The 22,554-nt window shown below is 58.6% G+C and overlaps 3 protein-coding genes across 8 annotated transcripts in view; 1 reads left to right on the top strand and 2 right to left on the bottom strand.

Annotated features, from left to right (window-relative positions):
- Positions 1–19,621, top strand: part of FBXO2 (F-box protein 2) — a 113,246-nt gene extending 93,625 nt beyond the window's left edge. Inside the window, exons 2-7 of one of the 2 annotated variants that reach the window (XM_053207227.1) lie at positions 13,815–13,914; positions 17,217–17,591; positions 18,016–18,145; positions 18,227–18,322; positions 18,803–18,938; positions 19,180–19,621. In XM_053207227.1, the coding sequence (XP_053063202.1) occupies positions 13,893–13,914; positions 17,217–17,591; positions 18,016–18,145; positions 18,227–18,322; positions 18,803–18,938; positions 19,180–19,314 (894 nt within the window). In that variant the 5' untranslated portion in view covers positions 13,815–13,892 and the 3' untranslated portion in view covers positions 19,315–19,621. Of the gene's footprint in view, positions 1–13,760; positions 13,915–17,216; positions 17,592–18,015; positions 18,146–18,226; positions 18,323–18,802; positions 18,939–19,179 lie in introns of those variants that run through there. The other variant, XM_027060411.2, reaches the window with a different exon arrangement.
- FBXO6 (F-box protein 6) lies at positions 118–7,176 on the bottom strand. 2 transcript variants are annotated; one of them, XM_027060412.2, is made up of 6 exons: positions 7,023–7,176; positions 4,392–4,687; positions 2,368–2,494; positions 1,849–1,944; positions 814–949; positions 118–568 (listed from the first exon to the last, which is right to left on the bottom strand). In XM_027060412.2, exons 2-6 carry the CDS (start codon positions 4,654–4,656, stop codon positions 380–382), a joined length of 813 nt encoding a protein of 270 aa, XP_026916213.1. In that variant the 5' UTR covers positions 4,657–4,687; positions 7,023–7,176; the 3' UTR covers positions 118–379. The 2 variants fall into 2 exon arrangements, with proteins under 2 accessions (XP_026916213.1, XP_053063208.1); XM_053207233.1 differs by lacking the exon at positions 7,023–7,176 and adding an exon at positions 5,862–6,852.
- FBXO44 (F-box protein 44) lies at positions 8,085–13,593 on the bottom strand. 4 transcript variants are annotated; one of them, XM_053207245.1, is made up of 6 exons: positions 13,455–13,593; positions 12,073–12,361; positions 10,482–10,608; positions 10,235–10,330; positions 9,989–10,124; positions 8,085–9,198 (listed from the first exon to the last, which is right to left on the bottom strand). In XM_053207245.1, exons 2-6 carry the CDS (start codon positions 12,335–12,337, stop codon positions 9,055–9,057), a joined length of 768 nt encoding a protein of 255 aa, XP_053063220.1. In that variant the 5' UTR covers positions 12,338–12,361; positions 13,455–13,593; the 3' UTR covers positions 8,085–9,054. The 4 variants fall into 4 exon arrangements, with proteins under 4 accessions (XP_053063220.1, XP_026916214.1, XP_026916215.1 ...); XM_027060413.2 differs by lacking the exon at positions 13,455–13,593 and adding an exon at positions 13,287–13,379; XM_027060414.2 differs by lacking the exon at positions 13,455–13,593 and adding an exon at positions 13,287–13,379 and having other exon boundaries at positions 10,511–10,608.
- Positions 19,622–22,554: the final 2,933 nt, after the last annotated feature.

Below are 22,554 nucleotides of genomic sequence, written 5' to 3'. Positions count from 1 at the left end.
GCTGGGCTGTCACTAACTGGAGAGGGGCAGGAGCAGCCAAATTAACTTGGGAGGAGGGGCTGCTTCTCTCCCAAAGTGCCAGGGACCCCCCCACCATCCGTAAACCCAACCCCAGGCTGGTTTTACGGAAAACATTTATTGTGAGAAAATGTCAGAGCACATGACTGGGGGCTCCCACAAACTGGTGGGTTTCCCCAAGGTTGGAACTGGGGCAGGAGCTCCAGGGGCAGGGGCCCTCGCTGCCGGCTACACGCTCCGCCGGAGGAGACCTTTGGCAGTCAGTTGGCCCAGACAGAGGACGGATGAATGGCTATCAAATGACGGGCTGTCAGAAGGGCCTTCTGAGGTGAGGGAAGGAGGGCAGGCAGACAACCTTCTCCTACCCCTCTGTGGTCTCAGGCAGAGCTGTGCAGGGGGCCAGGTTCCTAGTCATCTTCGGGCTGATAACGATGCTGCTGTTGGTGACGCGGGGCCCATACCAGCCTGCCCAGAACTGGGTGTCCTTGCCCCCGTGCTGGAAGAGGATGTGGCGGACGCCTGGAGGGTAATCTGAGAAAGTGTAGGAGACCTGGGGGGGTGGGGAGAGGAAGAAGTGATCGCCAGGATTGGGGAAGGGATGAGATGGGGTGACCACCCCGCTGCAGAGGGGAAGGAAAGAGCCAGGTCCTGCAGGGGAGAGCCCCCTGGGCTGGACGCCACGGGCTTCAGGCAGGAGAGCTGGGGGCCTTCTGTGCCCTGAGGCTGACCCTTGTTTCTTTGCCCTCGTGGCCCTGAGAGAAGCAGGCGGTGAAGGGCAAGCAGGTGAGGCCTCACCTCCGTCCACTTGGCATTGTTCCATTGATCGATGGTCACGGGCGGGGGCTCGAAGGAGGCCAGGACGATGTAGTCGGCTGAGGCGAGCTGTACGCGGATGTGGTAGGTACAGCCACAGTCTGCTCTGGCGGCAAACCTGGGGGAGGGTGGGGCTCAGGACTGTGCACCCCAAGACAGAAGGTGGCCCTGGAGGTGGGGGAGGTGGCAGCCCCATAAACTGGAGCTCTGAGTTGGATTTCCCTGCTCTGCCCCTGAGGCCCCGCTGGTTTCACTGCTCCCTGGGCCCTACTGTGCCCTTGGGGCAGTGGAGCAAAGCAGCATCCCTTTTGGGTATCCTCTGCTGATGTCCCTTTAACACAGCAAAAGGGTCCTTACGGATCAAGGCCTGGGCTGCGGGAGCTGTGTCACCTGTACGTTATCATGGATCAGACTGGAGATGTGGTGGGAGATTTAAGGGGTGGCCTGTGTGACAGGGGCTGGTATGGAGCTCACCCTCTGCTCAGCCCTGCTGTCCACCCCTCTGCAGCTCTGGATGCCCCTCCAGCCCCATCCGTGACGCTTTGAGTGGCGGCCTAGGGCCTGGCTGGAATTGGGGTCCTGCCCCTGCTGCTTTGGGCCAAGCCAGAGTCCTGCAGAGCTCTGGGTGCCGAGCAGGAGCCTGGGAAAGAGCTGAGGGGTGCACGGCGAAGGGGGAGGGAAGGCAGATAGGCGGGAGGCGTGGAGCAAAGTCCGGGGAGGGTGCGTCCTGGTGTCTCTGCTGCTTCAGTACTTGTTTGGTGACACTTTATCTGTGGGCCTCAGTCTCCCCATCTGTAAACTGGAATTAACACGTGCCGATGCAGGGTGGCAGGAGGGCCCAGAAGCGCTGAATGAGCAAGCGCCGGGTCCGCCGGCAGGAGCGGCAGGGCCAGGGTGGCCGGCTCTGGGGGCAGCCCCGACCCCAGGACACTGCCAGGCACAGACTGGGCACTGCCTATGGGTGTCCCCAGAAAGGAAAGAGGGGAGGATGCAGAGCGCGGCCTGAGCCCTGCTCACCAGTCCTTAACCACGATGTCAGGCCGAAACGTGTCTAGCAGCTCCTCCCCGTAGCCCTCGGCCTTGAGGTCCACCAGCTGGGACTTGAGGCACATCCTGTGGAGCATAAGGAAAGGTGGACATTTCCCGGGTGTGGGCCGTGGCCAGGACCCAGCAGTGTCCCCCGACTGCTGTGGGACCGCGGCCACTGGCTGGTGCTGGCCTATGAGAAACACATGGGGGGAGGGGTCTGACCCACCTGTGCCTCGGTGGCATGTGACCCCAGTCCAAGGGTCCCAAAGAGGGCACCTTGGTGAACTCGTATTCCTAGAGTAGAAACCAGAAGATACCTCTGACTTACCCTAATCACCCCCCCCCCCCCCGCCCCCTGCCATGAATCCAGGCTGCTGAGGACTCCTGCTCTAGGCATCCACTTCCTCCCGCTGCAGAGAGAGGCCCTCGCTGAAGCTTGAGGTTTGGCAAAAGGTGTCCTGACCCCCTTCCCCCTCGACACTGCCGGCTCGGTGGTTTGTCCCTTACCCAAAAGATGTGACAAAGTACTTCTTGACTCTGGAGTCGGGAAAGTCCGTCCCATGGTCTCCGGGGAGGCTCTCCACCTTCCAGCGGTCTCCGCCGTTGGAATCGATCTGCCAGGAAGCCATATCCTCTAGGAGAAACGGACCAAGGTCAGATTCCCCTGGGTAAGTGTACAGTTGGCCCTTCCCTCCTGCTGTCAGGAGGGAGGGAGGTATAAGGCTGGGCTTACTCAAGCTCCCATCTCAAGGTGAGCACCCCTCCAAAGTGCCTTTCCTCCAGCACATTCCCCCCTGTCCCCACCATGTGGGCTCTGATCCGGGACCCTCCCTGTCCCACCTTGTCCCTGACGGGCTCTACGTGTAGCATGAAGCTGGGAAAAATAGAGAATATTACCAGAAATTCTAAACTAGCCTTTCCTTCCTTTCGTTCACACTGTTGCTGGAGGGCTCTGGGAAATACCCAAGTTTCAGTTCTCAAAACATGAAGTATGAAGGGCCTGTGTTGGTACTTCTGTTCTTAATGGCTAATGTCAGTTTGTCCCAACGTGGCCCACTGACTTGACTGACGTTTCCCCTGACACCCTAGCTATGTAACTGAGATCCAAGGGGGCCCGAGGACTGGTTTGTGGGTTTGGTGGCAGGTCATGGGAACCTTCTGGGCTAGCTCAGACCCCCCTCTGCCCAGGGCAGGAGGGATAACCGTGAGGGTGGGCGTCCTCTGCATTGGTGGCACGTGGTGACCCCATACTCGTGATCCCCACCAGGTTGGCCTGGCATGTTCCGGTCTCCCCGTTCAGACATTCAGACTGAGCTGAGAGAACCTTAAAAAAGCAGCAGTGTTTCTCTACCAAGGCTTTCCAGAACAGTCACCAAGGGAGCTTTTCCAAATTGCTCTCTTGCTCCCTCTACTAGAAGCCCACACCTATTCCCTGGGTGCCCTGGGGCTCGCCAGTAGAGAACCAGGGGAACAACACAGAAATCCAGCAGTGGGGCTGAGCCAAGCACAGGCTGCAGGCGGGCTCTGTGGAAGCTGTCTGAGCTGAGCCGGCAGCTCAGCTGGGTCGCTTCAGAGTGGAATCTGGGGCAGGCAGAGAGATTGGGTGTCTGGGCCACTGTCTGTGGGGCCTCAGAGAGGGGCCCGAGGGCCCTTATCAGTCAGGACCAGGCCCCAGCAACTGGGCAGTTCTGGATCTTCCGGTAGGACACTCATCATGGGCCTAGCGCTCCCCATCTATAAAAGGGAGCCAACCTACATATTTGGTCAACTCTCGGGATCCTCGTGAGGGTCAAGAGAGAAAACCGACGTGAAAGGGGTTCCAAGTGTACAAACTACGGCTCAGTCGATTGCTGCTGTAGCCCCAACAAGAAGCCTGGTGCCTGGGATGTGGTAGGTGTTCAATGAAGGGAAAAAACCACTGGCAGACAGAAGAGAACATTCAGAGCTACGCAGGGGCCTCAAATTACGCAGTCACCTCTTGAAATCCTTATTTCCTTCATCTGGGTAATAGGGATAACAGGAGGATAATGACATTTGTGAAGACCTCAGTCCAGTGCCTCATGCAGAGGAAGCCCCTCCAGAAACGTTAGGCAGCTTAGACCGAACTCAAGAGAGGACGGTGAATGTGTACTCTGTTCGTTCAACAAACGTTTTCTGAGCACCTGCTATGTGAAGGCATCATTGCAGACACTGGGCGGAGAGGGGCAAGCAAGACCCATGAAGTCTGGACCTTGAAGTCTGTGGCAGAGGGGGGAAAAAAAATGACCAAGAGATAAATAAGGTAATTATAGGTAACGGAAGTGTCATCAAGGAACTGAACAGAGTGGATGTGATAGAGATAGATGCGGGGCGGGGGGGGGGGGGGGGGCGCAGGCAGGTGTCTGAACTGAGACCTGACGAGAGGAATCAGGGGAGTGTGGGAGGGGTGTGAGAGAACGTTCCAGACAGTGTGGGAATCGTGAGGGTAAACAAGGCCTCCTGAGTGGTGGGAAAGGGAGGGAACCGGCCTGGGGGCAGCCCCCCCCCCCCACCTTCGGCACATGGATTGCGCAGGAGATTCCTGTGGAGGCTGCGTAGGAAGTAGAAGATCTTCCAGTCGGCCACAGGCTGGTCCCAGTCCTCGGTGATGAAGCCCTCACGCAGGCACTTGCGCTTCCAGAGGGTCACCAGGTCGATGAGGTCTCGCCAGAGGCTGCAGACCAGGCGACAGCGCAGGAGCAGCTGGCGGGCGGGCACGTGCGTGAACACCTCCAGCAGGATGTTCTCAGGGAGCTCGTTGATGCTGACCGGGGCCATGGCTGGGGTGAGGTAGGGTGCACACACAGGCCTGTGGGGGGCAACACTGGTTATGAGCCCTGACCAAGCAGGTGGACCCCCTCGGATTCCCAGGGACCTCAGCCAGGGGCTCTTTTTTTTTTTTTTTTTTTTTAATTTTTTTAACGTTTATTTATTTTTGAGAGAGAGAGTGTGAACGGGGGATGGTCAGAGAGAGAGGGAGACACAGAATCTGAAGCAGGCTCCAGGCTCTGAGCTGTCAGCACAGAGCCCCACACGGGCTTGGACTCAGGAGCTGAGCTGAGCTGTGAGATCATGACCTGAGCCGAAGTCAGAAGCTCAACCGATTGAGCCACCTGGGCTTTTGAAACGAGAGGGGTAGATGGCACATTTGAGTGTCCTTCCAGTACAGAGTAGGCTGTCAGAATACGGAGTGGTCACATGCTACGCACATTTTTAAAAGAGTGTAGTAAACACATTAATAGAGACTTTAGGAGCTAATCTTTAAAGGGGCCCTTCCCCCCCCATTAAAAAATAATTGCCTAACGGGGCGCCTGGGTGGCTCAGTTGGCTTAGCATCCGACTTCCGCCGAGGTCATGATCTCACGGTTCGTGAGTTCGAGCCCGCATCAGACGACTTGGAGCCCCACTTTGGGTGAGCACAAATCCTGCTTTGGGTGAGCCCCACTGCTCTCTCTCTCTCTCAAAAAAAAAAAGGTAATGGTGGACCTGTTGGCCTGGAAGACCTTGCCGAGGCCACGCTGTTGTCTGTGGGCTCTGCAGGAGTTTGTGGTGATGTCATTCGGGTGCTGGGAATTCACTATCTGTCTGGGGACGTAATAAAGATTTTATATTCCACGTCACAACTTCATTAAGCGGTGGGGCTAGTGCTGAGAAACCAACTTCCTCTCCCCAGATTGCTCACTTTGGCCTGGAAGCCAGATGTGCTGAAACACCCCAATGAGAAGCACTCCCCCCCAACTCCATTCTGGTTTGGGCATCAGGCCAGAACCCACTTTGAAATGCTCAGAAACTGCAAAGCAGATTGAGGGAGCCTGAGCAAGCCTGCCTGGGTTTGAATCCTGGCCTGCAGTGGCTAGCGTGGGGAGCTGTAAAAGGAGCTAACAACTGTCCCAACCTCAGAAGGGCCAGGAGGACTCAGTTAGCACAAGCAAAGCACTTAGCATAGGGCAGGTAAAGAAGTGCTCCAGAGCACCATTACTCACACTTCTGTCGTTAACAGCAAAAACACTCCAGCAGCTGTAGTTACTCGCCCCCAAGAACACCTTCCACCCTCTACACCTGAATTGCACAAGGTTCTGGAAAATTTACAGTGTCACCCTGGCCTGAATCTTGCCTGGTTATCCAGATGTCTAAGGAGATCCCCTAGGAGGGGAGAGAAGGCCAGCCACTGTCACTCAGATGGGCCTCATCTGATTACAGGTGGGAGAAGGAGGAACTATTCTCCCACCCCCAGAATTTCTGAGATTTCTCATTTTCCATAGCAGCCTACAGTCTTCCCAAAGCTACCATCCCAGCAAAAATGAGGTGGGCGCATAATCTAGTTCCTGCCCAGAGAGGAGCTTTCAGCAGGGCAGAGAACAATAGAAAAAGTACTTGTACCTTGCACAATAATGCTAGGATGGGAAAAACTGCGTGTGGCTAAGTCTTCCGATTTTTCAGAAGCAACTCTAAACAATTTTGAAGATACGAAACCTGTCAATTTTTAAATGTTGGCAACTTCTAAAGGCACTGTCTAGGCCAAATAAAAGTCGCTGGGTCGGAGTTAGAGGAGACTTAGGTACGAATAGCTCCTCACCCAGGCGTCCAGAGTCTGGTCTCTGGCTCGGTTGAACGTTATCACCCGCACCCGCTCCCTTAGTTTCTATACTTCAAGGGTCTCCAGCGAGGCCTGACTGGGGCAGGAGGCAAAGCCACCCCGGGGCACCCTGTGCTGCTCACGTCCCCAGCCCGAGTCGCGACCTTCTTAACACCCCCTCCAGGTACTGTTAGCATGCCAACTTCTCGAAAGCAGAAGCTGAGGCTTGGGAAAGTTTGGGGCCGGTCCCGGGCCCCGCCGGCATGGTACTGCCGGGAGGTCCCAGATCGGCCCCGGGCAGGGTGTCGCTCCCAGGCGGCACGGCCCGGAGCCGGAGCCAGGACCGGGCGGCGCGGGATCCGGCCCGGCTCGAGACCAGACCTGGGCGACAGTGCCCCGCGCTGCCCCTCCGCCTCGCGCCGCCCCGACCCCCGCCCCGCGGTCCCCAGAGTCCCCGCCCGCTCGAGACTGCGTCGCCGGCTCAGTTAATGCCCCGCCCCCCAGCCCCTCCCTTCCCTTCCTCCTCTCCCCCCCCTACTCCGGGGGGTTCCGGACACCCAAGCCCTACCCGCGCCTGTCCCACGCCCGTCCCCCGGGCTGGACTGCGACCTGGACGCGGGGCGGGACGCCCCGCCGGACCTGAGCTCCGGGTCTGCCTGGACCCTTCGCCCTCCGCTGCGCCGTCAGCTCTCGCCCCGCCCCGCCCTCGCGTCACGCGCCGCGCTCGGACCGCCCCCCTCGGGTCCCGGGGCCGCGCCCACCGCCTCGCCCCGCCCCACGCCTCCCGTCAGACGCCCGCTCCTTCCGCAGCCAAGGGAAGGGAATCAATCCTGAGGTCGTCGGTGCCTCCGCAGCGCTACCGACCCTCCGGACCTCGTAGCCTTAAGCTGTCTTCTCCTCCAGGTGGTGGGCGGCTCGGCAGCCGGATCCCACGTCTTCCCTTTGCTTTCTCCTCCCTCAGGGAAGTCCGAGCTTTCTCCTAACCGAGCGTCCACCTGTGCGCGGGTCACCCTGAGCCCTCTTCACCCGTTCCTTCCGGTATAGAGGGAGGTGGGGCTCGCCCCAGAGGGTGATTGCTGGAACTCTGGGCTGGAGCTTGGCTTTCACCTTCACTAGGGACTGGCTTCGCGTAGGCCTCAATTTACTCAAAAGGAAAAACCTCCCTGCGTTTTTGTCGGGATTAAATTTATTAATTCCTTTCTTCAACAAATAATTATCAAGCACCTACTTAAGGCAACCACAAAGCGTTGTGCAGGCTGTGCACTGCGCCAGGGTGCCTGGCCCAGGCCATCTTGTTAACTCGTCAGGGCTGCATCTCCCCCAAAGGTGTCTTTTACTAACTAGTTTACCATACTGCTAGTGAGTGGTGTCCCTGCCAAGGCTGAGGCTCTAATCTAGTTTGCTACTGAGATAAACAGTACATTAAGCACCAACTGTGTGCCGCATACCATTCTAAATGCTGGGGCTTCATCTAATGTCAGTAAAACTCTCGGCAAAGTAAGTAAGCGGTAACTGGTGCCTGCAATGAGATGCATACAAGGGCTACCCAGATATTCCCCCCCCACCCCCCAGGGCAGGGCTTCCCATGAAACTTGTCTTTCCCCCTCAGAAACCACAGGGCACAGGTTGGGCTGGGAACACCTTTTATTTAGCTGCATGCAGCAGGAGCAGAATCACAGCACAGCTGTCCTTCCAGCAGGAGGGAGAGGCAGGAGTGAGGTTGGGCAGGCGGGGTGGGGGGGTGTTCTGGGAACGGCAGTTCCAGGGGTGGGATAGGGGCTTGGGATGTTTTCCAAGCCACAGGGAAGGTGATCTGGGCATGGAGGTGGACGGGTGGTCCTTGAAAACCTCCCACTCATCTCATCCAGGGCTTACACATCCTGGCTCTTAGAATCAGGGTCTAATCCTGCCCCCCACCTGCCCTGGGTTACCATGCATAGGACTCCAGGGGTCTTCTGGAGATCCTGCCTCCACCTGATACCCATCTGACTTCTGACTTCTCGGGCTTCATTGATAATGAGGTCAGTCCAGACCTGGCCTGGACCCCAACCCATCTTGGGCCTGCCCATCTCAGGCCAGGTCTGAGCTTGGCGGGCAGAGCAAAGAGCTTGGGAGGGGCAGAAGACAGGCCAGCACAGCTCCTCTTCTGCTCCCAGATCTGCCTGAGCTATGTGGTCACCTCCCAGCATCTGCACGATCTAGGCCAGGCACAGGCTTGCCAGATGTCTTGACTGTCCTTGCTCTGAGGGCCCCCAGTGTAGACAGGGAGAAAGGGCCCAGGAGGGGAAGGTAGGAGATTTGGCATCTGAGCTTGGAGACCACTCTCGGAGGAACCTGGGAGAACATCCTGTACCTCCCCAACCTCAGGGGCCCCATCTCTTAAAGGAGCCCACGCAGGCCTCCCCTGCCATCACTCAGGCTGAGACCTGGGGCAGAACGCTGGCCCCCATGGCGTGTGAGCCTCCACAAAATAGGCAACTGAGGGGCAAGGATGAACCAGGAGGTCTGGGGGAGCCCGGCCCCCCTCCCCTTCCCTAACCCAGCCCTTCTCTGAGAGCAGTTTACCAGTCGGGGTTTGGCGGATCAGGGCTTGGGGGGCGTCAAGGCAGTGGGGGCCCGATGGTGATGCTGCTGTTGGTGACCCTCGGGCCGTACCAGCCGGCCCAGTAGTGAGTGTCCACGCCGCCGTGCTGAAACCAGATGTAGCGGACGCCGGGTGGGTAGTTGGAGAACGTGTGAGAGACCTGGCGGCAGGTGGAGGGAGAGAGGTCAGGGGCCAAGGTCTTCCTGCTGGCCCAGCAGTCAGCAGAACTGAGTTCTAGTCCTACTCTGTGATTTTGGGCAGACCCCTTCCCCTCTCTGCCTCAGTTTCCTCATCCGTAAAATGGAGCAGAGTCCTCCTGGGTCCGTCCACTCCACAGGATTGCCTAAGCGCAGCTCAGAGGAACTGAAGGAAAGTGAAAGAGGTCCGATACGGTCATCACTGCGCACGCATGGCTATTTCAGTTAAAATTAATCAAAACTAGAGAAGATTAAAAATGTAATTCCTCAGTCACACTAGGGACTAGCTCTTATTAAGTGTTCGATAGTCACATGTGGCTATTGGTTACATAGACCATTTCTCCTGGACAGCACTGGTCTCAATTGGCAAACTATGGCCTAGGGGCCCACTGCCTGTTTTTGTAAATGAAGGTTTACTGGCACACAGCCATGTCTATATAGCTGCTTTCACAACGCAATGGCCCAGCTGAAGGGTTGAGTAGAGGTGATAGAGACAGCAACGTCTGCGAAGCCTAAAATATTTGTGTCTGCTGCCCCCTGGTCTAAATAGTAGGAATAACCGATATTAGTAACTAGAACCCGCCAACCTTTTTGAACATGGCTTTACCAGCATCATTTCGCTGATGTCTTTTCGAGCTCGAGCAGCTGGTGCCCAGGTGAGAAGCAGCAGAGCTGGGATCTGAACCCAGGCCCGTTTGACTGCAGTCTCAGCCTTGGGCAATATGCCACCTGCCCTCTTCCCAGTTCACATACCTCCCTCCACTTGGCATCGCTCTTCTGCTGGATTGTTGCCGGGTCTGGCTGGAAGGTCCCCAGCGGCGCATGTGCTGACGACAGGAGCTGAACACACAGCTGGTACTTGGACCCGCAGTCTGGCCTGGCTGCGAACCTGCATGCAGAGGGAGGGCCCATCAGGGCCTTGGAGATGGGGGGCAGGGTGGGGGCGGGGCGCCTGAGTGGCAGGCCCCCCTCCCCCAGGCCCTCGCCCCAGGCACTCACCAGTCCTTGACCTCGATGTCCGGCCGTGTGGTGTCCATCAGCTCCTCCCAATACCCTTCGGCCTTGAGGTCCACCACCTGGGACTTGAGGCAGGTGCTGGGGAGGGCGGGCGGAGGGGTGGGAGGGGCTGGGGCTCAGCACTAGGGCACTGGGGGGTTAGGGCTGCCCCTCTCAGGGGCAGGAGATCCCTGGGTGAAGTGGCTTGGGCTTCCCCCCACCCCAAGACTTCCCCAGCCTCAGATCTTACTAATAAGAAGTCACGAAGTATTTCTTGACCTGATCATTGGGGAATTCCTTCCTCTGGTCTCCAGAGAGGTTCTCCACCTTCCACTCATCACCTCCATTCACATCCAGGCTCCAGAATTCAAAGCCCTCTGGCCAGAAAGCAGAACTCATGTCATAGGGAAGCCCCTCAGTGGTCCCTTTCTCACAAGTGCCCCTTCCTCCTGGATCTGCTCCCTGGATCTCTGCAGCTACCCTCAAGCCTCACGCTGTGGGATGCTGTTGATCAATAGTAGCTGTCTTTTTTTTTTTACTTAAAAAATTTCTTTTTAATGTTTATTTATTTTTGAGACAGAAATAGAGCAGGAGTGGGGAAGGGGAAGAGAGAGGGGGAGACACAGCATCTGAAGCAGGCTCCATGTTCCGAGCTGTCAGCACAGAGCCCGATGTGGGGCTCGAACCCACCAACTGTGAGATCATGACCTGAGCCGAAGTTGGACGCTTAACCAACTGAGCCACCCAGGCGCCCCAATAGTAGCTGTCTTGTATTAGGTGCTTCCTGTGTGCCAGGCACCATGGCAAGTGATTGCCACTGGGATTCCCAAGACATGCGACCATGGGAGTGACCAGATCCCTTCTGTGATGGAGAACGCTCTGATGCCAGAGCCAGCCAGATCTGGAGCTAGTCCCAGCTCTACCAGTATGAGGCTGTGTGACCCTAGATACGTTGCTTTCCCTCTCTGAGGCTTGGTTTTGTCCTCTGTAAACTGGAGTTAAGAACAAGAGCTGGCAAACTTTTTCTGCCAAGGGCCAAAAGAGTTTAGGTTTTGTGGGCTACATACTATCTCTATTACTCTTTATTTTTATTTTTTTGATATATAACCATTTAAAATCACAAAAGCTAGTTTCAGCTCCTGGGCCAGGTGTGGCTAATGGACCATAGAGTGCCAAGGTCCATGGTCATGGCCACTGGGGAGTTAAGTGAGGCAGGCATCTGAAAGCTCTGGACAGCTTGGAGTTATTTCATTGTCATTTTGCTCCAGAATTTGGTCATATACTAGAAAATGAGGTTCCCATCCCATCCCATCCCAGTGCCTGGCCAATGAGTTACAATGCAGTAAGAGAAAAAGAGAGCTCTAGGTGATGTAGAAATTTTGTTTTACCTGTTGTTGTGATATGCTGGAAAGAAGAGTGGATCTCTCATCCTCCCATGAATAAAGTCCCCTTTGCACTCTGGGGCAGTCCTAGTACGCCTAGCCCTGGAGTCTGGGATCCAGGCCAACAAATTATGGCTCTGATTTCCTGGTCTTGTGTCTTGGGCACAAGTAGTCCTGACTGGTCAACAGTCCCTCACTGGGGAAATAATCTTAAGAGTGGAATGCAAAATGCCACTCTTGGCCTCAGTTTGCCCATCTGAAAAATGCGAGCATTAACAGCACCTACCTCTTGGGATTATTTTGGGAGGATTAAGGAGTTAAGCCATCCAAAGTGCCTGGTTCATAGTAAATGCGTAATGAAAGTCAGCTGCTGTCACAGCCGTGTGTGTGTGTGTGTGTGTGTGTGTGTGTGTGTGTGTGTGTGTGTTGGGGGCAGGCCAGACCCACCCTACATCCCACCTTCAGCACATGGATTGTGTAGGAGATTCCTGTGGAGGCTGCGTAGGAAGTAGAAGATCTTCCAGTCGGCCACAGGCTGGTCCCAGTCCTCGGTGATGAAGCCCTCACGCAGGCACTTGCGCTTCCAGAGGGTCACCAGGTCGATGAGGTCTCGCCAGAGGCTGCAGACCAGGCGACAGCGCAGGAGCAGCTGGCGGGCGGGCACGTGCGTGAACAGCTCCAGCAGGATGTTCTCAGGGAGCTCATTGATGTTCCCCACGGCCATGGCTTGTGGCTTCTGGACAACCCCCTGTGGTTATTGAGAAGCTACCCTTCAAAGCCGACCCCTTCCCCCAGAACAGAATATTTGCAACACCCCATGGTGGTGGAGGTTCCCATCCCAGCTCTGCCATTTGCCGTCTCGGGAAATTCACCGAGCGTCTCCGAGCCTCAGTTTCCTCCTCTGAAAAATGGGACCAGGAACTGTACTAAAATGGGTTCAAATGCCGTGACACAACAGATGCTCAATAAATGGTAACTGATTTTACTGCCACCACCCGACAGCCTCTAAAAGACGCTAAGGAGTCCCAGAGGGGTGCCAGTACCTGCCCAAGGTCATATAGACAGAGGAGGGAAAGAGTCTTCTGATTCTAGAGCCGGCCTTTTCCAATAAGCAAGTCTTTACAGTGTAAATAACAATGCGCAGCCCCGCAGAGCACTCCAGCAAGTCCTCCAACGGAGGAGGGAGAGAGATTGGGGGCAGGGGGGATAATTATCCTGGTGTCTGACGGAGGTCTAAAGAGCTCAAGCGACTTTCTCAAGGCCGCAGAGTAAATGATCCCCCTAGCTGGGACTGGAGAGGGGGTGGGCGATGGGGAAAGAAAGGCCTTTCCAACGCTCCCATCTCCATCCTCTCGGCTGGGCTTTCAGCCCCACGACCCCCGGCGCGCGCGCTTCCCACCCTGCGTTGTGGCTTTAAACTGCCCCAATCCAAAGCTGGGGTTTGGACCCCTGAGCATCGATAAGCGACCCCGGCCCCGGTTCCCTCTTGCGCCGCTGCTCGAGCCCGCGCCGCGCAGCCCCCGAGGCCTGGGCCTTGTCCGCGCCGGGCCGCCCTCTGCGCACTGCCGCGAGGCCGGAAATCGCCCTGCTCGCCCGCCCGCTCTCCGGCCCCCAGCCCCGGACGGCCCGCACCCCCGCCGCGGCGCTCCCCGCGCCCACTCCCGCCGGGTCACCTTCGCTTAGCCGCCGCTGCCGGATCCCGCTGGGCCGCGGGGCTGAGCGGACCTCTGCTGGCTGTAGCAAGCGCGTACGGCCCCGCCCCGGCCAGCCAGGCCCCGCCCCGGCCCCGCCCCCTTGGCCCGCCCCGCGCCGCGCCCCCCACCGCTACGTAGGAAAATTACCTGGAGTGGGGCGCCGGGAGGGGCCTCCGTCCTCCTTGCTCCTCCAGGGCGGCGCGCCCCGCACCCTCCGCATGACCCAGACTCGCGGTGCCCCCTCGCCTCCTCCTCCCAGCAGCCACCCCTGGAGGGAGCTGGGAGACACCCCAAATCGGATCCCCATTCCCATTAAAAAACCCGACTCCCGACCTTTCCCTGCCTCCTGGGTCCGCCTGGAACCGGTAGCCTCAGGCCTGGGGCCGACCGCTCCAGACTGCGGGGCGTCCCGGCTCCGGGCCAAAGGCGGGGCGGGGGCGGAGGCGGGGGCCTTTAAGAGGCGCCGCCAGCCGGGACCCGACCTAGACGCGGGCAGCGCCTGGACTCGCCGCCGCGGGACTCGGGCAGCCCCGCAGCCCCGCAGCTCTCCGGCTCCTCCTCCTCTCCAGACCGCCCTTCGCAGCGATGGACGGAGACGGTGAACCAGGTAGCCGCTGCCACCCGGATCCACTCGCTCGGCCCGGGAGGGGAGACCGAAGCAGGCGGGCGAGCGAATGCTACGGAGAGGGGGCATCAGAAAGCGAGGGGGTCCCGGAGACCGAGCGCGGCAAACTTTAACCCACGCAAAGCCCTTGAAACAGTTTTAAAAGAGCACAGCCCTGTGGCTGGAGGCCTCCAGAGGTGACAGGCAGGGAGGGAGGACTCCTGGGTCCTATTTACCGGGGGGGGGGGGGGGGGGGGGATAGTGTAGGGGTAATCCCACATTCTCGCCTCTCAGCTTCCTGAGGGTCTGTTGGGTCCGGGTCTGGGACACATCTGGGACGCCAGAGGCTGCAAGCTCCCCCCCCCCCCCCCCATCAACTTCTTTCATTTGCCAGCTCTGGCCCTTGAACTGCGTGTACCCTACGGCTTTCTTGGGGTTACCAGCTTCTCCTCACCCCATCCCTGCCTTCCTCCTTGGCTCCCTTGTCTGGAGGGGCTGCTCTTCAACTGGGTGGCCGGTTGCCCAGTGGGGATCAGGCCAGCGGTGAGGGAGAGTTGGGGCACAGCTCAGAGCCTTCTGAGACTGCCCAGTCATCTTGCCTGGCACCAAAGACCCCCCTCTCCCCATCCCTCGAATTCCCTGCTGGGCCTGTAGGGGTTGCCTGCTGAGTCAGGGTGGGAACAAAACCTGCCTGCAGATTTCCCCACCCCGGTCCCAGCAGGCCCATCTGAGAGTGGGCCTTCCTGGAGGAGTCAACAGGAAACACTGATGCACGCTCCGGTAACCAAGCCCCTCTCTCCCCAGCCCTGACACTCCCAGCTCCTTCAGCCCCTGCTCCCAATCCGTGACCCCCTTGCCACGCCCTCTGTAGGGCCCCAGAATGGGCTCCTGCTTTTTCCCAGGGCTCAGCTATTCCCTGGACTCCAGGGCCCAGTGCAGGTGAGTGAATCAGCCTGGTAGGCAGCTTCTAGGGGCCAGATAACTTTCCGACAGCAACAATGTGGGGAGTTGTGTGTACTGGAAAGGGGTTGGGGGGGGGGCTGTAATTAGATCTGGGGCCTGGAGTGCCAAGCCTGGGGCCAGAAGAGGGGACTGGGCAAGGTGCACCTTTCGGGGAAGCATCAGGTGTCCACCAGGGCCAGGGCAGGGCAGGGGGAGGGCTGGAGAGGTGAGGACACTGGGGCTGGCTCCCCAGAGAGCTGTGGGCAGCAGAACAGGCAGGTGATGCAGCTTCAGGGCCTGGCATTTTCCTTTCTGTCTGCCCATTGTTCTTTCGTGTGACTTGGGAGAAGCTAGGAAACTGGGCCTCAGTTTCCTCTCTGCAAAAAAGAAAGGGTAAACCCCCGCATCATAAAGATGTGCCCCCCCCCCCCCAATGCAGCTAATAATGAAGGAAAGCATTGTGCTCAGTAAGATTCACTAAATAAGATTTGCGGAGGACTGACTGTGTGCTCTGGGCTCTGAAGAAGAGGTAAACCCTGGTTCAGCTCTCAAGGGCCTGACTGTGGGATGGGGGAGAATATGCTACATGTGAGGAGGGGTTGTAAAGCCTGGCAGGCTGGGGTCCTGGCAAGACCCAGACTTGGGTCTAGGCCCTGCCTGTTCTCCCCCCACCCCCTGTTCAGCCTGTTTCTACCACTGCCTGGGCTTTCCAGGCTCTAGCCCTTAGGAACCCCCCATCCTAGATCTGAGAGCACTAGTCTCCCCCACCCCCCCGCCCCCATCACCCAGAGTGGTCCCAGCCCCTCACCACTGTGTCTTCCTCCTCCAGAGATACTGTGCACTCAGTATCTGCTTACTCAAGGTTTTGATGGCCCAGCTGAGGCCGGCTGGGTTCCAGGAGATAGTCCAGCTTGCAGCTCCTGACGTCTGTCCACCTCCTTACACTTTAGAATGCTCTTGCCCCCTCCCCAGGGGATTGGAACATCAGCACTGTTCGAATGGCCTGGCACAATGATTACTCCCATTTTATAGATGAGGAAACTGAGGTCCAGGGATAGGATGAGGGAGTGAAAAGACCTTCCTTTCTTGAGCACTTGTTACATCTCCCTGTTTGATATACCTGCTCTCTATTTTATTTGAGAGAGAGAGAGAGAAAGAGCCCCAGCAGGGGAGAGGGGCAGAGGGAAAGAGAGAGAGAGGGAGGGAGGGAGGGAGGGAGGGAGGGAGAGAGAGAGAGAGAGAGAGAGAGAGAGAATATGAATCCCAAGCAGGCTCCATGCTGCGTGCAGAGCCTGGGGTGGGGCTCTATCCCAGGACCCCAGGATCATGACTTGAGCTGAAACCAAGAGTTGGGCACTCCATCGACTGGGCCACCCAGGCGCCCCTACCTGCACTCTTTTAATGAGCCCCCACGTCATACTGCTGTGGCCAGCAGGGGATTAGGATCCCTGTTCTTCTTTCCCTTCAGGCCTCAGATCCCCATGTCCCTGTCCTAATACTAGCAGCATAACCTTTGGCGAGTCAAAATCAAAGTCGTACGGTGCCTCCAAAGTCAACAAACTATTTTATTGAGGGCATTTTTTTTTTTTTTTGAGCCTGGATTTGAACCCAGGCTTCAACCACTCATTTGCTGTGTGATCCTGAGTGGTTTCACCTCACTATTGCCTCAGTTTCTTTATCAATGACATAGCGACAGCAGGAGGAGCAACCTCAGAGAGATGCTGCAAGGATTTAGAATAAATAAAAACGCTGAGGACAATGTCTCGCTCTTGCTAAATGCCCAGTAAACATTAGCTGCTGACAGTGTGCCAGGGAGGGATCGAGACGCCAGGCACTGGGGTGAAGCAGTGAGTGTCCCAGACCCAGTTCCTGCCTTCTTGCACTCACTCTAGTCCTGAGGAAGGTGTTTACAAACCAACACACCCTAAGACAAGCGCTAGGAGGGACAGGAACTCCACGGCTGGAAGATTTCATGGTGGGAAGTCCGGGAGCCGTCCCCAGAGGAGGTGAGGGGAGGCAGGGATCTCAGGGCGCGGTTGTAAGGATAAAGGAGTGGATGAAGTCAAGTTTGTGCAATTAGATGGGTGCCTTTACAATCAGATTATCAGTTGCTGTTAACCGCTCGGGTTTACTGGCCCTGCCAGGAAACTCTTCCGACTGGGCGCTGGTCTGTGGCCCTAGCCCCCTGGGGTCTCCTCCACTGGGCGCCGGTCTCTGGCCACAGAGCCCCGGGCCTCGGTTTCGGATCGTCCGGGGGTGGGTGAGGGGCAGATACCCGACACGTCGCGGTTCTGAAGCTTGGAGGGGGATATTCTGAGCAGAGTCACAGCCCCCGCCCCCCCCCTCCCCTCCCCCGCCTGCAGAGAGCTTGGGCCAGCCGGAGGAGGTGAGCCCGGAGGGGCAGCAGGAGGAAGCCGGCGCGGAGGAGGCGAGCGCCGGGGAGGAGCGGCCCCAGGAGGAGGAGGAGGAGGAGGCGGCGGCGTACCTGGAGGAGCTGCCCGAGCCGCTGCTGCTGCGCGTGCTGGCCGAGCTGCCGGCCGCCGAGCTGGTGCAGGCCTGCCGCCTGGTGTGCCTGCGCTGGAAGGAGCTGGTGGACGGCGCCCCCCTCTGGCTGCTCAAGTGTCAGCAGGAGGGGCTGGTGCCCGAGGGCGGCGCCGAGGACGAGCGCGACCACTGGCAGCAGTTTTACTTCCTGAGCAAGCGGCGGCGCAACCTTCTGCGCAACCCGTGCGGGGCAGGTGAGGGGCCCCGGGGAGCTCAGTTTTCCCTGCTGCAAAAGGGGCTGGAGCAACGCCAGCCTGCTTGGAGCGCTAAATGGGATAAAGCCCCGGCACGACGCCCCGCGGGGCAGCCTCCACAAGAATCCTGTTTGGGCCCTGGGGCCGCCTGCTCTCTGGGGGTCCCTTTTCCAGGTCCTTCCACCCTCACGATCTGAGGCAAGACGGGCCCCGCGGAGGACCCTCCCAGGAGGGAGAGAGAATCTGGGGACGAACAGGAAATTCCTCCCGTTCCAACCCCTCGCATCACCTGCCTCCCCCCCCCCCCCCCCCCCCCGTTAAAGGACCACGTTCCCCTGCCCCGCAACCGATGGCGCGGGAACCAGCCCGGCCACACTCTCAGCAGGGAGTGGGTGACCAGGGTGGGGCTGTCGTGCTCTTACAGAGGACCTGGAGGGCTGGTGCGACGTGGAGCACGGAGGGGACGGCTGGAGGGTGGAGGACCTGCCCGGAGACTGTGGGGTGGAATTCATCCACGACGAGAGCGTCAAGAAGTACTTCGCCTCCTCCTTTGAGTAAGGAGAAGGGGGATGGAGGGCACAGGGGTGGGGGGTGGGGGGAGGGGTCTCCACTCCCTCCTAACTCCAGTTCCCCAGGTGGTGTCGCAAAGCGCAGGTCGTTGACCTGCAGGCTGAGGGCTACTGGGAGGAGCTGCTGGACACCGCTCAGCCGGCCATCGTGGTGAAGGACTGGTGAGCGGCCTTGGGGGTGGGGCCGGGACGGTAGGGAGGGGAAGGGGGAGGGGTGAGGGAGGGAGCAGGGGTGTGTGTGTGTGTGGGGGGGGGGCAACCTGGAGCCGCTGCCCTGCCCCAGGGGCCGGGGCCTCCCAACTCTACTGGTTGTGGCCACATGGGCCACGGGGTTTTCGGGAGAAGGTGGAAACCCACCTCTCCTGACTTTCAAAGGTGGGCAATTAAAAAAACAAAACTTGTCACTGTGGGCTGGCTTTAGCCCCGGGGGTGAGTCTGGCTGACCTGGGGTGTAGTCCTGGGGTTTGGACCTTGGGCGAGTCCACGCTCTCTCTGGCCTCAGCTTCCTTATCTGTAAGACGGGGACCTTAGTAGTACGGGCCGTTGGGGTTGGGCGGAAATGAGAACTTCGGTAGCAGGCACGGCCCCCGCAGTACCGGCTCAGCAGGGTTCCCCCGGCCCTCGCTCTGTCCCTCGGGGCAGGTACTCGGGCCGCAGGGACGCAGGCTGCCTGTACGAGATCACGGTGAAGCTGCTGTCGGAGCACGAGGACGTGCTGGCCGAGTTCAGCAGCGGGCAGGTGGCGGTGCCCCCAGACAGCGACGATGGCTGGATCCAGGTGAGCCTGGAGGCTCCGGGGGGCGGGGCGGGGCCTGGGAGCGAAGGGCGGGGCTCATGGAAACCCCGCCCATGGCACGCGTGGCCAGAGTAAGGCAGACTTGGCGGAGAGGTGTGGGTGAGGGACCCTGGCTGAGACACCCAGAATGGGGGCGGGCCAGGGGTTGGGAAAGTGCGCTGGGGTGGGGTGGCTGGGGGAGGCGTCAGGGCCCTAACCGGACCCTCCTACCTCCACCCCCCAGATCTCCCACACCTTCACCGACTATGGGCCCGGTGTCCGCTTTGTCCGCTTCGAACATGGGGGTCAGGACTCCGTCTACTGGAAGGGCTGGTTCGGGGCCCGAGTGACCAACAGCAGCGTGTGGGTGGAGCCCTGAGTGACCCCTCCTCCAACCTCAGCCCTCTTGGAGGTGCAGAGGCCTGGGGTAGATAGGCCTTAGTCAGTAGCCCCCTCACTTTTCCCATCCCCCACCTCACCCCCACCCCACACACTCCTCTCCTGCCCCATTCTCCCAGCCCAGCGCCCACACTGGGAAAGAGGAGTTTTGCTGGCGTATATGTGCATCTAGAAAATAAGATGGGTGAGGGTATGGGCCTGGGTCGGGCCCACCGCTGAATCCCCTGCACCTAGTGCAGTGCCTGCCACAAAGTGGGCACCTAATAAATATTTGTCCAAGGAAGGAATGAATGAACAAACGGATGAATGAACACCGCCCCCTTTGCATCCTTCTCTGTCTCTTGGGGGCCCCTGGCCCAGCCTGGAAAAATACTTGGTGGGGCTCCAGCTGCTCTGGTTTCCAGAGGCCCTTGGGCCGGTACAGAGCCAGCCAGGCCCGGGGCCGGCTGGACAAAGGCCGGGATTGTGAGGCCAAGGAGTGGGGAGCTGGGCCTGGCGCCTGACTGACACCCAAGCTGCCCAGAGGCCAGAACAGGGAACAGGGTGTGTGTGTGTGTGTGTGTGTGTGTGTGTGTGTGTGTGTCTGTCTGTCTGTCGGGGGCGGCGGGGGTTGCCCTCCAGGCCTCTCTTGGTCCTCATCCTGTTCCTTTCTGAGACCAGGATGGTGGGTGGCGGTAGCCTCTCACTTAGCACACGAATTCTCCGGGGCCCAAGGGATGGATGCCGGTGGCCCTGGTGGGGATGGGGGGCTGGGGGTGGGGGTGGCTAGGGGAGAGGCTTGGTGTCCCTCTTCAGTACAGGCGCACTTCATGCTGTCCTCTCTGGCTTGGCGATGGATTGAACAGCAGCATCTGGTCTCTGGTCATATTCTTTCTTTCTTTTTTTTCTTAAAAAAAAAAAAGTTTTATTTATTTTTGAGAGAGCGCCAGTGAGGGAAGGGCAGAGAAAGGGGGCAGAGGATCCAAAGCAATCTCCACGCTGACAGCAGTGACCCGACGAGGTGTTTGAATTCACGAACCGCGAGATCATGACCTGAGCTGGAGTTGGATGCTCAACTGACTGAGCCCCCAGCCCCCGCCCCCCTCCCCCTCCAGCCTCTGGTCATTTTTCTAAGCCCTGCCCGGAGGCTGGCTCTAGCCCTGGTTTGAGGCGGCAAGGGTGTGGTGCCAGGCCCCTTTTTTGGCCTCTCCAGCAGCTCTCAAACCCAGGCCCTCCCCAGGACTCTCAGGTGTTGGTCCTGGGGCTGAATGAGGGTCTCCCCATAGCCTCTCTTCTTTAGGCAATGGTGACCAATAAAATCTCAGTGCCCGCCCTGCCCCCCCCCCCCCCCCCAGCTTTCCTTTGATTCTGATCCCTGCTGCCACCTGCTGGTCAGGTGGGATTGCAGGCTTTAAGCTGGGGCCTGCCTGGGCCTGGTCACTGGTTCGTTCCTTCACTCCCCAATCCTGAAGCCCCAGTCCCCGGGGCCCGGCTCTGTGCAGGGCCCTGAGATTCCAGAGGTGAGGAAGATACTTCTTGTCCCAGGAAGAGGGGGCATCCTGGGGTCCTGGGGTGCCTCCAGTCGTCTCAGCTCTGGGGGCATCCTCAGTCTGACAGGGGAGACAAAACCCTGATCTCTAGAACTCCCCAGTCTGAAGGTGGAGGCACAGCCCCTGCCCCACGGGCACCCTCAGTCCTTTCTAGGGGATGTCACAGTCCGGTGGGGGAGGGCACTGTTCACACCTACCTGAGTTTCCAGTCAGGGGGCGTGATGCCTTGATGAGTTTGATGGATGCCATAAAGGAAGAGGCTCACCCCTTGATCTTCCAGGTATACGTGAAGGTGCACAGGCGGTGGTGCTCTGGGGCGATGGACTAGGATGGGCACGCGGGGATCCCCGTGAGGATGAGCTGGGGGAGGACTGGGCCCGTGCTGGGGCTATGGGAGGAGGCTGGATGGAGGTGCGGTGAGCATGAGAGGCAGGCGTTGTGCAGGTGCCTGTGAGGACTGGATGCCAGGGCCGGGGTGTGGGGGCATGGAAGGTGCTGCAGGTGGGAGCTGGGGACATTCAGAAGAGAGGCCCGTGAAGGGTCTGGGGCTCTGGGCTGGTGATCTAGGATTGGCAGTGTATGTGGCCAGCGGCCAAAGCCAAGGCCACTGTTGAGGGCTGGGAACAAATGTGGAGTGAGGCAGGAGAGGGCACAGAGAAACAGCCTCTGGGGCTGTGGTGGAGAAGACAGAGCAGCCACGGAGGCGGGGATGGGATGGGTAGGAGGGGGCGAGGCCAGCAAGGCCATCTGTAGTCAATTCTCTGCACTCAGAGGAGGGAGCCAGAAGCCCAGAGACCAGATTCTCTGCCCTGGGGCCTCAGAGATGAGACCCCGAGAGGAGACCTGAGGGGCTCAGATAATGGAGTGCTCCAGACCCACTGTCCCTGAGGGACAGTCACTAGAGGGACAGTTGGATACACTGGTGGAATTCAGCAGACAGCAGTTCCTGAGTCACCAAAGAGCTGATGCTTCGGGAGCGGGGGACGGGCCAGAAAAGCACAGTGAGCTTTGCACAGGGCACTGTGTACTCACTGTGCACAGGGCACGTCCTGTCACTACATCCCCGTGCCCAGTCGGACATGGGGAAGGGGGAGAGGGCATCCTTACTCCTGTTGGACACGAGGATACTGAAGAGCCCAGGCTTCGCTGATGATACACAGACTTCACTGGAGAAGCACAAGTTTCAACCAAGGCGCCACGGGCTTCAAAGAGTGTGCGCTTAACCCCTCAGTTTTATTGTCCCTACCTGCCCGCTCCCCTCCAACATTGATTCTAGGACTGCAGACACCAGCTTCAAGAGAGGGGAAAACCTTCAGGGGAAGGTTTCAAGGGGAAAAGCTTATGCTGTCCAGCAGGGGGTGCCTCAGGGCCATCTCTGGACCGTGGGGAGTGTAGATAGCAGACAGATTAGCCACATGACTCAATGGCACCTGAACATTGACTAAGGAGAGAGAGAGGCACATGTTCCAGAAGGTCCTTTCCACTCAATCAGTGCTTATTGAGCGCCTACTATCTTCCAGGCAGGGCAAAAACAGACGAGGACTCTGCCCCCTGGAATATACCGTCTAAGCAGAAAAACTTAAATGCAAGCAACTATATAAATGAATAAGGTAATTACTAACATGATCGAGCACTTAATATACACCCCAGGCAATACTTTGAGAGCTTTGTATAGATCGATTCATTAAAAT

This window comes from Acinonyx jubatus, chromosome C1 (assembly GCF_027475565.1).
Source record: "Acinonyx jubatus isolate Ajub_Pintada_27869175 chromosome C1, VMU_Ajub_asm_v1.0, whole genome shotgun sequence".
Taxonomy (NCBI): domain Eukaryota; kingdom Metazoa; phylum Chordata; class Mammalia; order Carnivora; family Felidae; genus Acinonyx; species Acinonyx jubatus.
This window is presented reverse-complemented; position numbering and strand designations above follow the sequence as displayed.

Coding starts and splice junctions, on each gene's coding strand:
- FBXO6 (XM_027060412.2), bottom strand. CDS start 4,656: ATGGCCCCGGTCAGCATCAACGAGCTCCCTGAGAACATCCTGCTGGAG. Junction 1,945..2,367: donor TACTTTGTCACATCTTTTGG/GTAAGGGACAAA, acceptor TATGCTCCACAG/GATGTGCCTCAAGTCCCAGC. Junction 569..813: donor ACAATGCCAAGTGGACGGAG/GTGAGGCCTCAC, acceptor CCACCCCCCCAG/GTCTCCTACACTTTCTCAGA.
- FBXO44 (XM_053207245.1), bottom strand. CDS start 12,337: ATGGCCGTGGGGAACATCAATGAGCTCCCTGAGAACATCCTGCTGGAG. Junction 10,331..10,481: donor TACTTCGTGACTTCTTATTA/GTAAGATCTGAG, acceptor CGCCCTCCCCAG/CACCTGCCTCAAGTCCCAGG. Junction 10,125..10,234: donor GACATCGAGGTCAAGGACTG/GTGAGTGCCTGG, acceptor CTCTGCATGCAG/GTTCGCAGCCAGGCCAGACT.